Source organism: Delphinapterus leucas, chromosome 10 (genome assembly GCF_059928025.1).
Source record: "Delphinapterus leucas isolate spDelLeu-1000000601 "Yukka" chromosome 10, BTC_Dleu_Yukka2, whole genome shotgun sequence".
Classification (NCBI taxonomy): Eukaryota; Metazoa; Chordata; class Mammalia; order Artiodactyla; family Monodontidae; genus Delphinapterus; species Delphinapterus leucas.
Genome location: NC_143138.1, coordinates 19,743,377 through 19,757,579, shown reverse-complemented (window position 1 = coordinate 19,757,579; position 14,203 = coordinate 19,743,377). Strand labels below are relative to the sequence as shown.

The 14,203-nt window shown below is 40.5% G+C and overlaps 1 protein-coding gene across 5 annotated transcripts in view; it reads left to right on the top strand.

Moving 5' to 3' along the window:
- RIPOR2 (RHO family interacting cell polarization regulator 2) overlaps positions 1-14,126 on the top strand; it is a 210,885-nt gene extending 196,759 nt beyond the window's left edge. For all 5 annotated transcript variants that reach the window (XM_089918417.1, XM_022562345.2, XM_022562347.3 and 2 more), the window contains 5 exons: positions 943-1,101; positions 3,826-4,028; positions 5,308-5,391; positions 8,749-8,839; positions 12,361-14,126. In XM_089918417.1, coding sequence (XP_089774543.1) covers positions 943-1,101; positions 3,826-4,028; positions 5,308-5,391; positions 8,749-8,839; positions 12,361-12,461 — 638 coding nt within the window. In that variant the 3' untranslated portion in view covers positions 12,462-14,126. The remainder of the gene's footprint in view (positions 1-942; positions 1,102-3,825; positions 4,029-5,307; positions 5,392-8,748; positions 8,840-12,360) is intronic.
- The last annotated feature ends 77 nt before the right edge of the window (positions 14,127-14,203 follow it).

The window sequence follows — 14,203 nt, the reverse complement described above, 5'->3', positions numbered from 1 at the left end:
GGGCAGCAGGAGCAAGGGAAACATTTCTGTCGTTTGTTTTGAGAGTGAGAGCTAGAGAGGTGCCCTCAACACTTTCCCCACAGCTAGCCCTGAGAAAGGGCTTACCCTCCAGAGAAAACATCATCTACTTAGTAAAATCGAAGAAAAGAAAGGCACTGAACATGTTTTCATTCTGAATATCAGCAGTGACTTTGAAAAGGACTATATGTCTGTGTTGCTATTGAAGTATGTATCCTTTTTTCATTAAAATGTCAGCAATACAGGAGTGTCAAATGGTATAACCACTTGGGAAAAACTGTTCGGCAGTGTCTATGAAAACTAAATATGTATACTCCTACCCTGTGATCCAGCAATTCCACTCCTAAACGTGTCAAGAGAAATACATGCTTATGCTCATTTTTTAATAGCTTTATTCACAAGAGCCAGAAATTAGAAACAAGTCAAATGCCCATCAACAAGAACATGGATACATTGTAATATAGTCATGCAATAGGGTATTACATAGCAGTTTTCAAAAAGAATAAATTACTGCTACAAGCAACAATTTGGATGAATCTCACAGATATTTTTTGAGCAAAAGGAGCTAGATACAAAAATTCCATACTATATAGTTCTATTTATATGAAATTCAAGAACAGATAAAGCTAATATATTGATAGAAGTTCGATTATTAGTTGCCCATGGTGGGGATAGGTGGGTAACTATAGACTGGAAAGGGGCACAAGAAAACCTAATGGAGTCCTAGCAGTGTTCTGTATCTTGATCCAGATGACAAGCTATACAGGTGTATAGACATGCAAAAATCGTCCGGCTGTACACTGATTTCACTTCACAGACTTCACTCTGTCATGTACCACAATAGAAAGATGAATGAGTGAATGAATGAATGAATGATTGATCATGTTTCTTAAAAGCTGCTCCGTATCTTCCCCTTCCAAATAGTGTTTCGCACACTGGTGTCCCAGATCCTGGACCGGGCCGAGCCCCTGCTTACCTCCAGCCTCTCCTCCGAAGTCATCACTGTCTTCCAGTATTACAGTTACTTTACGAGCCACGGTGTGAATGACCTAGAGAGTTATCTGAACCAGCTGGCCAAGCAAGGTGGGACACGTTCTTTGGTCACACTGTGTGGGGCTCAGTTTGGAATGATCCCTGGTCTTTCTAGTCATAGTTTTTAGTGGTGGTAATTTTTTTTCCCCAGGTCAACAGCTGGGCTAAGGTTCGCCTTTTAAATGACTTCTAGACCTTTCACATTAGTAAGCCCCTTGGCAACGAACCAGGGGTTTGCTAAGCACATCCCAGTCATCCAGCAGGGGTGTGCCATTAACAGGAAGCTGGTAAATGATTTCAGACTGCTGTAATTTCTTTCCCGCATTAATGTATTTGCCACTTGTGGGATCAAGCCCGCAGGCAGTGCTATTTTATGTTGCCCTTTTTGGTGGCGCTTTCATAATACTAAGCAGAAGTGAGGTTCAGAAGAAGACCAGTGGGGTGACAGATTGGGAAGGGAAAGGAGGAGAAGGGGAAAAACCACATCTAAGGCTTCAAATCCAGGGATTGAAGAGAACAGGCAACCAACGCAGGGGTGCGGCAGTGAAGCTCCTTATTGCCTTCTCATGTGGCCCTTCGAACATAAGAAATAAAATCAGTATCTGCAGTGAGTGAAAACCTCTGGGAGTGGAGCCAGGCAGTAAGGGGCTGGTTTCTGGTTCCCAGGTTTGTGCTCTATTTCTCCACCCATGCTTGACAATGGGGCAATGGAGGAGGGGGTGGGGAGGGGAGGGAGTGAGGTGTGTTCTTGGGAGTAGACAGGTTGGCACAGCGCTAGTGGCAGAAACACTTTTGACCCTGACCCAAACCGAGGCTCAGCCCTTCTCTTTCTAGAACATTAAACCCTGCGGCACCATGTTCAGCACGGTGATTGGCATCACAGGGAGAAGAAGAAAATCTTCCTCCACCCAGGGCCACTCCAGCCTGAACACGGGAGTCTGTGCTTAGGTCCCACTCCCCAGCCCCGAATAGCCATGCTAGTCCAGAGTGCCAGAGAGGGCAAGCCTGGGCAGGAGACGCCTCTGATGGAAACTGAATAATATAGAAATTTACTTAGAAAATTGATTTTTTTTTTTTTTTTAGAAAATCGATTTAGATTGTGACAAATTTAGAATCAAGAAATGAAGAGCATAGGGCTTCCCTGGTGGCGCACTGGTTGAGAGTCCGCCTGCCAATGCAGGGGACACGGGTTCGTGCCCCGGAAGATCCCTCATGCCGCGGAGCAGCTGGGCCCGTGAGCCGTGGCCGCTGAGCCTGCGCGTCCGGAGCCTGTGCTCCGCGGCGGGAGGGGCCGCAGCGGTGAGAGGCCCCTGTACCACAAACAAACAAACAAACAAACAAACAAACAAATGAAGAGCATAACAAAGTGAGACCCTGGGGTCTTAAAACCGCATCCCCTTCCTCTTGTTACACAGCCCTGGAGAATGACCATGGGAAGAACTCTAAGCCTTTACTTATCTTTTTTTCCCCTTTCTTTATACAAAGAAAAGCCGTTCATTATATAAAAAAAAAAAAAAAAATTTTAGAAAACATGGAGAAGTATGAAGGAAGAGATTCAAGTCACCTATTCTCCTATTTTTAAAATATAACGTGTTTTTCAGTTGATTGTACGCTGGTTTTAAATTTCAAAATTGTGATTACTCATTATAGAATATTATATCCTGGTTTTTTAATTTGACATTATATCCCATGTTATTAATTCTTTGAAACATTTTTTAGTTTTATAATATCCCTGCATTTAGATGCATACTAACATATTTGATTATTGTTGAATGTTTAGGTTGTTTCCTGTTACTTATTTAGCTGTTATACATAATCTTATCTCGAGACTTTTTACTAGAGTGTTTATTTATAAAACAATGAAGTTACCAGAACAACCACAACAGGAGAAATGGGAAATTAAAGCAAAAAAATCTTAATCATTCACAAATTTGTTCATGTGTAGAGGATGTGGCTCTATCAATGGAATGTGAATTTTGTTATATTTTCCCATCTGCACGGACCAGATACACTCTTATCCTAATGCTTTTGTGGCTAATGGATGCCCATGCTGGATATCTAGTTAAGGATTAGAGTACATAGAGCATGGTCAATTTGTCCAAATGGAACTCAGAATCCTATTTTTTATCATATTGTCCCCATATTCCAACCAACTGGATTTTTCCACCAGGGTCCAGTTTCCTGAGTGCAGACAGAGAGAAGGCTGAGTAAGGGGTCACTCAGGGTCAGGGTTTTGCCAGGCAAGTATGACTGAAATACAGGGGGTTGGGGACTTCCCTGGTGGTCCAGTGGTTAAGACTTCACCTTCCAGTTGCAGGGGGTACGGGTTCGATCCCTGGTTGGGGAGCTGAGATCCCACATGCCTCACAGCCAAAAAACCAAAGCATAAAACAGAAGCAATATTGTAACAAATTCAATGAAGACTTTAAAAATAAAAAGACAGTAAAAAAAGATCACTGTAGAAACTGTTTACTTGTATTTTCTTCACTGTTATTTTTACATGTGACTGTTTAATTCATCTCTAAGTTATTATAGTAGCCATTATGAGGTAGAAATCCACTTTTACTTTTTTCTCATATGTTTCATTTGCCTTGATATAGCTATTTGAATAATCTGTCCTTTTCTCACTAATTGGAAACATCGCCTTTCTAATATGCTAATTTTCATATATCCTTGGGTCTGTTATTATGTACATCCTTGAGTCTTATTTATATTTTTAATGAACATGTTCCTTTACTGTCAGAAGGTGACCTCTGTTTTCTTCTCACTCTCCAGTTTCCATGGTTCAGACTCTGCAGTCACTGAGAGATGAAAAACTGCTACAGGTCATGAGTGACCTTGCACCCAGCAGCCTCCTGGCCCAGCAGGAAATACTCAGGACTCTGGCTCTGCTCTTAACCGGGGATGACAGTGGAGTTAGTGAAGCTGTGATGCTTTACTTGGCAGCAGCCTCCAGAAACGAGCATTTCAGGGAAAAGGTAGGGCATGAAATGATGGACATCGAGGCAGAAGCTTGTTTAACTTTATGCCATTTACTATTAATAGTTTGTCATCTTTTCCTTTATAAAAATAATTTTCTTTCACTTATTAATAATATATATTCTGTAACATGATTTAAACTACAAAAATATACTGAAAATAGTTAAAGTACCTGTAGGTCCAGACCCCAGAGAAAACTGTTAATAACTTAGTGTACATTCCTTCAGCTTTTTTCTATTTTATCCATGCTAACATGGATAATTATTTTTTTCTTAAACGAGATCACACTATTCTGTTGTGCGACTGATTTTTTAAACGTAATATATCGTGGTTATTTTCTTTCCATGGCAGAACGTATCGATCTACTTCATTCTATTTGATGGATAAATGGCATCTCAGTATATGAATAACCCATTATTTTCTTATTCTGTGTTGATGAGCATTTGTGTAGTTTCCAACTCTGAAAAATATTATGATGAACGTACGTATGTATGTTCACGCACATGCATTTCTCATGAGTAGTTTGGGATTAAGTCGTCAAATTACTGGGTCAAACAGCTAGAATATTTTTAATTTGAAAAGCCATCACTCCTGATGCTAGGGAAGAGACAATTTACCTCTCTTGGCTTTAATTCAACAGTCATCCAGGTATAATAAACACCTGCAATTCAAGCACATTGGGGCCCAGTACAAGCAAGGGCCTCGGTCCTCTGGGAGCCCTTTACAACTTGAACAGTCATTCTAAAAATCAATTCATGTCAACCTTCAGATCAGCTCAAGAAAATCAAACTTGGTCCTTCTTGTCCTTGGGGAGGTCGATGTTGAACTCTGAGAAGAGTTTGCTTAACTTTTCTAAGGCATTACATAAGCTAGCATGTGGTGACATGTACTCACAGGAAGATATTCCATTCTAATGCCATTTTGGCCCAAGAGCATGAACTTCATATTGTTCTTTCCTACAAAGTTCTGATCTTTTGGTAGAATTTGCTCAAAACTCTCTTCTATGGGCCGAATGCCATCACCCCCACTGAAAGAGCAAGACACGAGAGGCCATGTATTATGTGATTCCAGTCATAGAATAGAAGGCATGATGAATTGAGTAAAGAGACAGCTCTTTTAATAAACATGAATTTTAATGGATTTTTTTGTTGTTGTTCTGAAGGTAGTGCAAAATGTCTTGTTTTATCTGTAGCTTATCTCAGGGAGTAAAAATGATATATACACCTAAAACTACAAACAAATCGAAGTGTCTTCACAGCGTCCTTTCTTCTTTTTCAGGCCCTGCTCTATTACTGTGAAGCCCTAACAAAGACTGACCTCTGGCTCCAGAAGGGAGCTTGCCTGGCCCTGAAAAGCCTGAAGGTAAGGTTCAGCCTCAGAGCCCCTGGCAGGTCAGCTTTGAGCTGACTTTGGCTTTGAGACTAAGCCAGGTGCATAGAACAGCTTTCTTGCTGTATTTGGAAGTACCTGCTTTAGCAGCATTTCTCCTCTCCTTTACACTGTATATTAGTTCACGAGTCCTTTTTGCCTTTTTCTTTAACTGAAGCAGAGTTGATTTACAATGTTGTGTCAATCTCTGCTGTACAGCAAAGTGACTCAGTTTTATACACATAGACATTCTTTTTAAAATATTCTTTTCCATTATGGTTTATCCCAGGAGATTGGATATAGTTCCCTGGGCTATACAGTAGGACCTTGTTGTTTATCCATTCTAAATGTAATAGTTTGCATCTACCAACCCCAAATTTAGTACCTAAATGTAACTTAGTTTTGTTAAAGTCGATACGTTTCAGAAAACAATTCCATTTCTCAATAGCCCACAGGAATCAGTTTGCCTGTTAGAAAAGTATCTTCCATCCCAAAAAAGAGATGACATGCTGATTTCATCAGTTTTTCTCGTGTACAAAAAAATAGCAGGGACAAATAAAATTGGCAAAGAAGTATTAAAATCCAGTGTGCCAATAAACTCCCAAATCCCTCCTGGAGAACTCTTTTTTACTAGGCAGCTCATCAATCTTAATTGTGTCAGAGGGAGGTGTAAATGAAAACAGGGCTGAGAATTGCCAACATTAAAGAGCTTGCCTTTCAGTAGTCAAGATTTAATGTTTGACCGACCTTAATCACAAAATATAAGATTAATCATCCTTGAGAAAAGAATGAAAAGGCCACACCTTAAAATTTGCTGAACTCTTGGGTTGGTGCAAGGACCTGCAGGCCTGATGGAACATGAAGGAAGGGATTAACACCTCAAAAGAAAAAGTTAATGACCTGTGAAGAAAAACAGCTCTGGGAAAATTTGCCTTCCTTGTTACTTGGTCAAAAAATTACCTTGAGGTGGCCAAAAAAAGCACACAGTGGTTGCTGTGTATTTGGGTGCTCTCCTGATACACAGTGGCAGGTCGGTGATGATAGCTCTGATATAGAGTTAACATAAATTAAGACATGAGGATAAGTGATCTGCACCAGTTTTTGTGGATTTACGTGCTATGAAGCTTACCATAAAAGCTACAGTTTTAGGACTTCCCTGGTGGCCCAGTGGTTAAGAATCAGCCTGCCAATCCAGGGGACACGGGTTCGAGCCCTGGTCCGGGAGGATCCCACATGCCGCAGAGCAACTAAGCCTGTGCGCCACAACTACTGAGCCCACGTGCCACAACTACTGAGCCCACGCACCTAGAGCCCATGCACCTCAACAAGAGAAACCACCACAATGAGAAGCCCACGCATCTCAGCGAAGAGCAGCCCCCACTCACCGCAACCAGAGAAAGCCCGTGCATAGTAACAAAGACCCAATGCAGCCATAAATAAATAAATAAATAAATAAATAAATAAATAAATAATTTTTAAAGTCTAGCTTATCCAGAGTCTGGGAGCACCAATTCCTCTCCTTTACCTTTTTCTCCTAGAGGATAGGATCCTTTGTGCTGACTAAAAGACCTCTTTCTAAACCATCTGCAGCCCCCCAGCTCCTGAAAGGGGCTCCATGCAGCATGATGTGAAAAACAGTGCAGACTCAACCAATCAACTCTTGTTAACTTGTCAGGGAAAAAAATTTTTTTTAATTAATGATGGCAAACAACTGACATTTTTCTTTCCTATTATCGAAATAAAAACAAGCTTGAGAGGTCAAGGTCCTCAAATCCAGTGGCCCTCCAATTTTAGGTTCCCCATCTGTCTTACTGGGCTAAAATAACCCATAGTCTACCCATGCAGCTACCATTTCATAAGCCTACCTTTCTTCCAGAAAAGAAAACTGTAATTTGTTACCCAATATCGACTCCTCAAAATGACAGGAAGAGCATTTTATTTCATAGCAGGCTCTCTTTCGGCTACCTGCCTTCAATACTGGTGTTTGTAGAGACACCTGCTGGGCCCTCTTCTCCCTTTATGAGTCGTCCCTGGGGAAACATCAACTCCTACGTTTTCCATCATCATCTCTATGCTAATAATTCCTCGTATTTCCAGTCTAGGTCTTCCCTTCCCATCTCTGATCAGCTTGCTCTTAGGTATCTCCCCTAGGAAGTCACCTCAAACTCCACCCATCTCACCCCCACCTCTAGTCTCTGGTGTCTTAGTGGATTGTACAACCGTCTCTCAGTAGCTCAGGCCAGAAACCTAGGAGCCATCAGTGACCCCGCCCTTCCCCCCACTCTTTATCCTCACTCTATTCACCTGGATTCGAGCTACCTTCCCACTCGTCTCTGCCTCCCTGCAGTCCGTCCTCTCCACTGCAGTTAGAAAGCTCAGAATAAAAGACAACTCCTTCTTAAAACTCTTACATGGCTTTCCATGATCTTAGAATGATGTCCAAAATCTTTAATGTGGCTTATAAGCCTCCCATTGATTTGGACCCTGTAACAAGCTATTCCCCTTACCTAGAATGTATTTCCTTCTCCACACCCCCAAACACTACACACACACACACACACACACACATACACACACACACACACACACACACACACACACACACACACACACACACACCCCTACCATGTGCCCAAACTTGACTAACTCCTCTAAGATATCACTTCCTCCAGGAAGACTTCCCTGATCAGACCAGGCTGCATTTCCCAGTCGTGTTCTGCCCTACCACCCTGACTCAGCCTATCATTCATCATAATAATTAGTTTACTTGTTTCACGGTCTGTCTTTCCACCAGACTGTAAAGTCCTGAGGGCCAGGACCATGTCATGTTCCTGGCTTGAGTCTCCCAGACCCTGTGAACTGCCTGGTTCACAGAGTGCTCAGTAAATGTTTGTGGAATAAACAAATAGAAGAATTCCCATCCTTGATCTTTATTCCCCTCCTCTATTTTAGTATATAGACTAAAATTAGGAATTCTTACATTAGAGCTGTTTTGGAGGGAATGAGATACAGTAGAAAGAACTAAGAGAATTGGATTCTATTTTGGAAAAGCAGGCTGGTCACTTCACTTCTCTAGGTCTGGAGTCCCCTGTGAAATAGGAACTTAGCTGATCATCAGAGCTCCCACAAGTACAAATCCTGGGCTCCGACCCAGAAAGTTCTAATACAGTGTGTCTGGAGTGGCACCCAGGAATCTGTACTTTTACAAGAGCGCCTTAAGTCATCTTGATACTCAACTAGGTTTGGGAAGCCCTGGGTTTTTAAAGTCAGCTACCAGCTACGAAATGCTAAGTCTCATGTAATCCCACACATAAATGTCAGAACACTATTTTAACTACTTTCTCCTTGTAGGCTACTGAAAGCATTAAAATGCTGGTGACATTGTGTCAGTCTGATACTGAAGAAATCAGAAATGTGGCCTCAGAAACTCTCTTATCTCTTGGTGAGTTGGGATTTTTTTTTGTTTTTTTTTTACATGATTGTTTATTTCTGACACCCTCAAAGGGAATGGTAAGGAAAAGTTTCATGTACCTTGTTTTAGCAATTTTTCCCCTATAGGCTATCGGCTCACACTTACACACGCACACACACACACACACACACACACACACACACACACACAGTGTGACTGATCAATTTCCATCTCACCCCAGTTCCTCGTTCTAACTACCTGGATGTTGAGGGAGAAGGTTGCTCTCTGGAGCCTTTCTAGCTGGTTTCATAGTCTGGGCACTATTTGGAATCAAGAACATAGAAATCAAACTATCAAGCAGAGGTCAGAGTCAGGAAGCCAGGCTGGATTGCCAGGTTGGGGTTGGCACTACCTGGAGGACAGTGATGTGTTCCCCAGGATGCCATAATCCCCCACGTACCACAGCCTCCCCCAGACTCTCAGGTTAACCTCTGATTGCCCTGCGGGCCTATTGCGCCTGAGCCCCGACACCAAAGAAAAGAGATGAAGTATTTATTTTTTTCTGGAATATCCAAATAACCCTTCTCCTTCACTTCACTCAAAGTATAAATACTATACCCCTCAAAGTCCTCGAATATAATCCGCTCAGTAATACTAGCCGGGAAAAAGCCGCTGCCCTAGTGTGACTCTAGTAGCAGCTTAAGGATGTAAGGAAGACTCTCATGGCACTTATAGTCACCGTGGCAATCACACTCACTGTCTGGTGCTCTTTCTTAGGGTTTAATAAGGCTTCATTCTGCTATTGATATAACATGCAATGCATAGAAATCTTAGCCAATATATGTGTGTTTAAAGGATAAAACAGTTATTCCTCACGGCTTGCTTTAGGCATGGAAATTATTTAATTCCCTAAAAATGTGCCCAGGGTATTATTAGTTTGAACTTCTTTTATCCTTTAGTGTTCTGAAATAACAATGAAGGAATAGCCAGCAACGCTGCTCTTCCCACTGTAACCTGAGGAGGCTCATCCCTGTAGATGATCCAGATCCAGTTCAGCTGCACAGACAGCCGTATCTCCAGGGTTGGTCATCACACCTGCTTCACCTTAACTCGTTACAGATGTGGCTCCCCAAAGCCCCCATAGCCCACCACACCACCGGTTCATGATTCTCAACACTAGATGCCTATTGGAATCACCAGGGAACCTTTAAAATACCCCCGTACCTGGGCTCCACTTCTGATGACTCTGCTCTTGTCGGTCTGAGCTGGGCCTTAGCGCTGGGATTATTAAAAGCCTCCCAGGTTGAGAACCTCTGAACTCAATGTTATGAATTTCCTTTGACCCTAAGGCACAAATACTGGTGTATTTTTATCTCACACAGACGACTGAATTAATGTAGTGAAAATAGTATTTTTGATGGGAATTGGTAAAAGATACTCTAGGCCTGAGGGTTGTCACAGGGCATTCGAGGGGCTCCGAGCAGCCACTGTTTACCAACCAGTATGGAATTATTTTGATATTTGAACCCAGAGCTGTCCAGTAGATCCCTCCATGATGACGGAGCTGCTCTATATGCACTGTCCCAGACGGCAGGAAGTATTCACATGTGGCAGCTGAGCAGTTCAACATGGCTGTTATGACTGAGGAATTAGTTTAATTTTGAGTAGTTACCACTTAAATGTAAGCAGCCACCTGAGGCTGGTGGCCTCTCTATTGGACAGAGCAGTTTTCACCGCGCCTCTGGCCGTTCCAGCACGTCCCGGCTGGACCTCAGTCTTGTTTGGAACCACACTGCCTGACACCCCAAAGCTCGAGCTCTTTCTCCTCCAACACCCTGCCTACTTTACAGGGCTGTTAAACGGACTAGCAGAGGAGCCAACACAGATCCAAGCCCCTGAAAACTGAATCTTAGTAACAGCGAGATGCCCTGAAACCCCGGCCCGGGTTGTGTCACTGTAAAGAATATTGGGTAACACGTGCCAGGCACTGTTTTGAGGGATCTACATGGATTAGCTCATTTAATCCTCCTGAGACTCTATGAGGGACAGTTAATCCCAATTTACAGAGGGGCACAGTGAGGCATGCTAGGGTTGCATAACTCACCCACGACACCCAGACCCGGTCAAGCACTGCAATGGAACCCTGACCCTCTAGGGCACCTGGATGCTGTAGGTTACTGGAGGAAGAACGGAAGACCTCTAAATTGGAATCTCCCTGTGAGCAAACTAGGAACTAGCCTGGTATTATTGGGTTTTTAAGTAGCATTCATTAGCCTAGGCATCCACAGGGGTGTGTGTGAGCGGGCAGGGAGTATGGTATAAATGTGCTTAATTTAAGGGCCCTCTGTCCCTCCTCCCACTGTCATCAGCCGGAAAGGCATTGCTGTTCATGTTTTATATTCAGGGTTTTGCATAAATATTTTGTTTCAAATAAAGGGTTCTACTCCAAAGTAAGAAAAAGTTGGAAACTATTGAATCAGGGAAAAAATAACGTTTGCCTCAGAAAAGTCAAGGCATGCAGAAACAATCAACAAAAGAATCTAAAAATTGATGGCTTTTGCTTATAGACGAGTTCACTACAAAGTTCTTTTAAATACACGCAAATCTCTACTTTTGTATCTAATGTATTACTGAAAAAGTTAAATGTACTGAAAAAGAAAACAACCAAAAACAGACTTTTGGTTCATTGAAAGGCCTTTATATCCAATAAATTATACAAATATAGAGGCAATATATTATAAAATCCATGATTACACTCCTTTTCTAAAACCCACTAATATCAATATATTTCCAGCATTTCAAGGAATCTTTTCTTCCGTTTTTCTTCACAGTGAACTTCTGATTGAGCACAATTAATTATTTGCATCTTTGTCTCATTTGTATTAAATGTGTGAAAGCCTGTTTCTTATCACTAGTTATCTGTACTTCATTTTCCCATTTTCTAATCATTTTTTCTTAAACAGGAGAAATGGAGTAAAATATTCAAATAATTTGCAAATACATGTTGGCTGTTCAAGATGGTACTACTGATAGAACTGGCCTAGTTGTTGGCTGGTAGACAGCATCACTACCTGTGTACAGGGCAAAGAATAATTTTTTTAGCAGATGTTTGAAAGCCTAAACTTGATTTTATGACAGATCATTTGGATGTACCAATATCTAATGTATAAAAGTGAAAGTTATGTAAAAGTTCAATGCACTGAAATCAAGGACTAGCCATACTGAAATCACTAATGCACTTAAAATATAATCCATATAATTTCTCAGGAATAAATCTATTATGTGAAATTATTGACATCAAATGCCCATAGGACGTCTACTGTGTTTCACATTCTTTTAGTCTCTGGCATTAGCTCAAAAGTTCTTGGTTGTTCTAAACATTACCTAGAAAACAACATAATTAAGAATAGCCAAAGATGGCTTTTCCTCACCTAAAGTCAACCTTAGCAAAATATAGCAACCCCTACCTAAACAACTGGTATTATTATTCTGAGTGATGAATAAAAAAGTTAAGTTCAAACTGGTATTCATTTTTGATGCTCTATATGCAGGAGAAGATGGGCGGCTGGCATATGAACAGTTGGACAAATTTCCTCGAGACTGTGTTAAAGTTGGAGGTCGTCATGCAAGTGAAGTTGCCACGGCCTTTTAATTACAAGTTAACTCTGCCTAACAGCTGTCTTAATAAATGGCCCTGTTAATCAAGGTGGTGCTGTGACTTAGCTCGAAGTTGTTGAGGTTGTCTGGAAATTTAACATGTTATGGGAGGAATTCAAAGTCCTCTTTCACAGTACTTACCTGCTTTTCCTTCAGCCAACGGAATAGGGCTATGTATCTTTCAGTAGATTACATGGTTGATTGCATCTGACAATACTTAGTAAAAGAGTCTGTCTTATCTAGTATGTATGGGATTTTAAAACAGCCGTCTTTATACGTTTTTGGAAGTTCTTCTATAAGCTTGAAATAGTCACATGATACTTTGATAAATATCATATACCTTGCAGTTTTTCCTCTGTTGTGTTCTCAGGGTTGAGTGGCCCCCTTAGTTACCTAATTTTACCTTAAGTGCAAAGCAAAAAAAAAAAGATTTCTTCAAGTAAAAGTTTGCCTGCAGAACCTGCTAAAAGATCATATTGTAAGAGTTTATTTCTTTTTAATTTCATTTTTTCAAGCCTCCACTATTTCTCTTGTTTCTTTCGTCTATCGTGAAAATTCCAAAGGCATGTTTCCATTATGGTATAAAAGATGGGTAGATCACTAAAAACTACCTTATTAAGATTATACCCATACTCATTTTAAAGAAGATACTCAAAACTTAAGCTTTTTTTTTTTTTAAACAAGAGCCATTTTATAATGATACTTTTACAATAGAGGTATTTTGCTGCTAAGACAAGTCAAACCCAGAAGTTTTCAGACAGCTGTGATTAATTCAGAAATTTATGATGCTCCTTGAAGTAGAAGAACATAGAAGTTGGAGGAATCCTAATGGGGTGGAAGCAGAGGGTCATTAACAGTGGTCTTTTCTTCTATACAAATTACCATAAGGTTAGGAAGAAGAATGCCCTGAATGATGGTTACTGCCCCCAGAGAAATCATTCATCACTGGATAGGATCCTTTGGCCAAATAGTTAAACCAACAGCTCCCATATTGCTTCCACATCAGGATAGCAAGTCCTTTAAATAAAGTACAAGTCCATTCAGTAGCTCTTATTAAATAACTTTTCTTCCTCTTAAGAGTATACAAGGTGGGATATGCCAAGATATCTAAATAATGTGTGTGAGTGTAATTTGAACTGTGGAATATCAACTGTTCTCTGAATGTGCTTATATAAAATATCACTTAGGTGTCATTTTAAATATTTACATTTTAGCAAGACCTTTAAAAACAACTCTTATTTCATTTTAAAGTGAAAATTGTTTGTCAGGCTTCCTGGCAAATAAGTTCTTTCAACTGTGAAGTTATAATGTATATATATATTTGTAAATTTATAAATATTATATATATGCATATATCTTTCATTTTAAAGGTACATTGTACAGTCTATAGTTAGTATGTATAGTCTACAGTCTCTGTTAAATGGTTGAAATGATTTTTATAGAAAGTCAAATCACAAATGTTACAGAGTTGTTTGCTTTGTTGTTTGGGTTTTTTTTTTTTATTTTTTGAATATTGCATGAGTACTTCCATATCTTTTGTATTCACTTCTGCATTTTATTTTTGGTTGAAGGGGGTGCTTTTAGTTTTGTGGCATTTGTATTCGTCACTCTTTCAATCATGTAAGTTAAAATAAAAATTATTTTTGAATTACTAGTCTCAGGTTCGGAGTCTGGTGTATTTTTTTCACATGCCCCTCTTGAGTTGGTATTTACACAACACACTACATCTCATTCTCA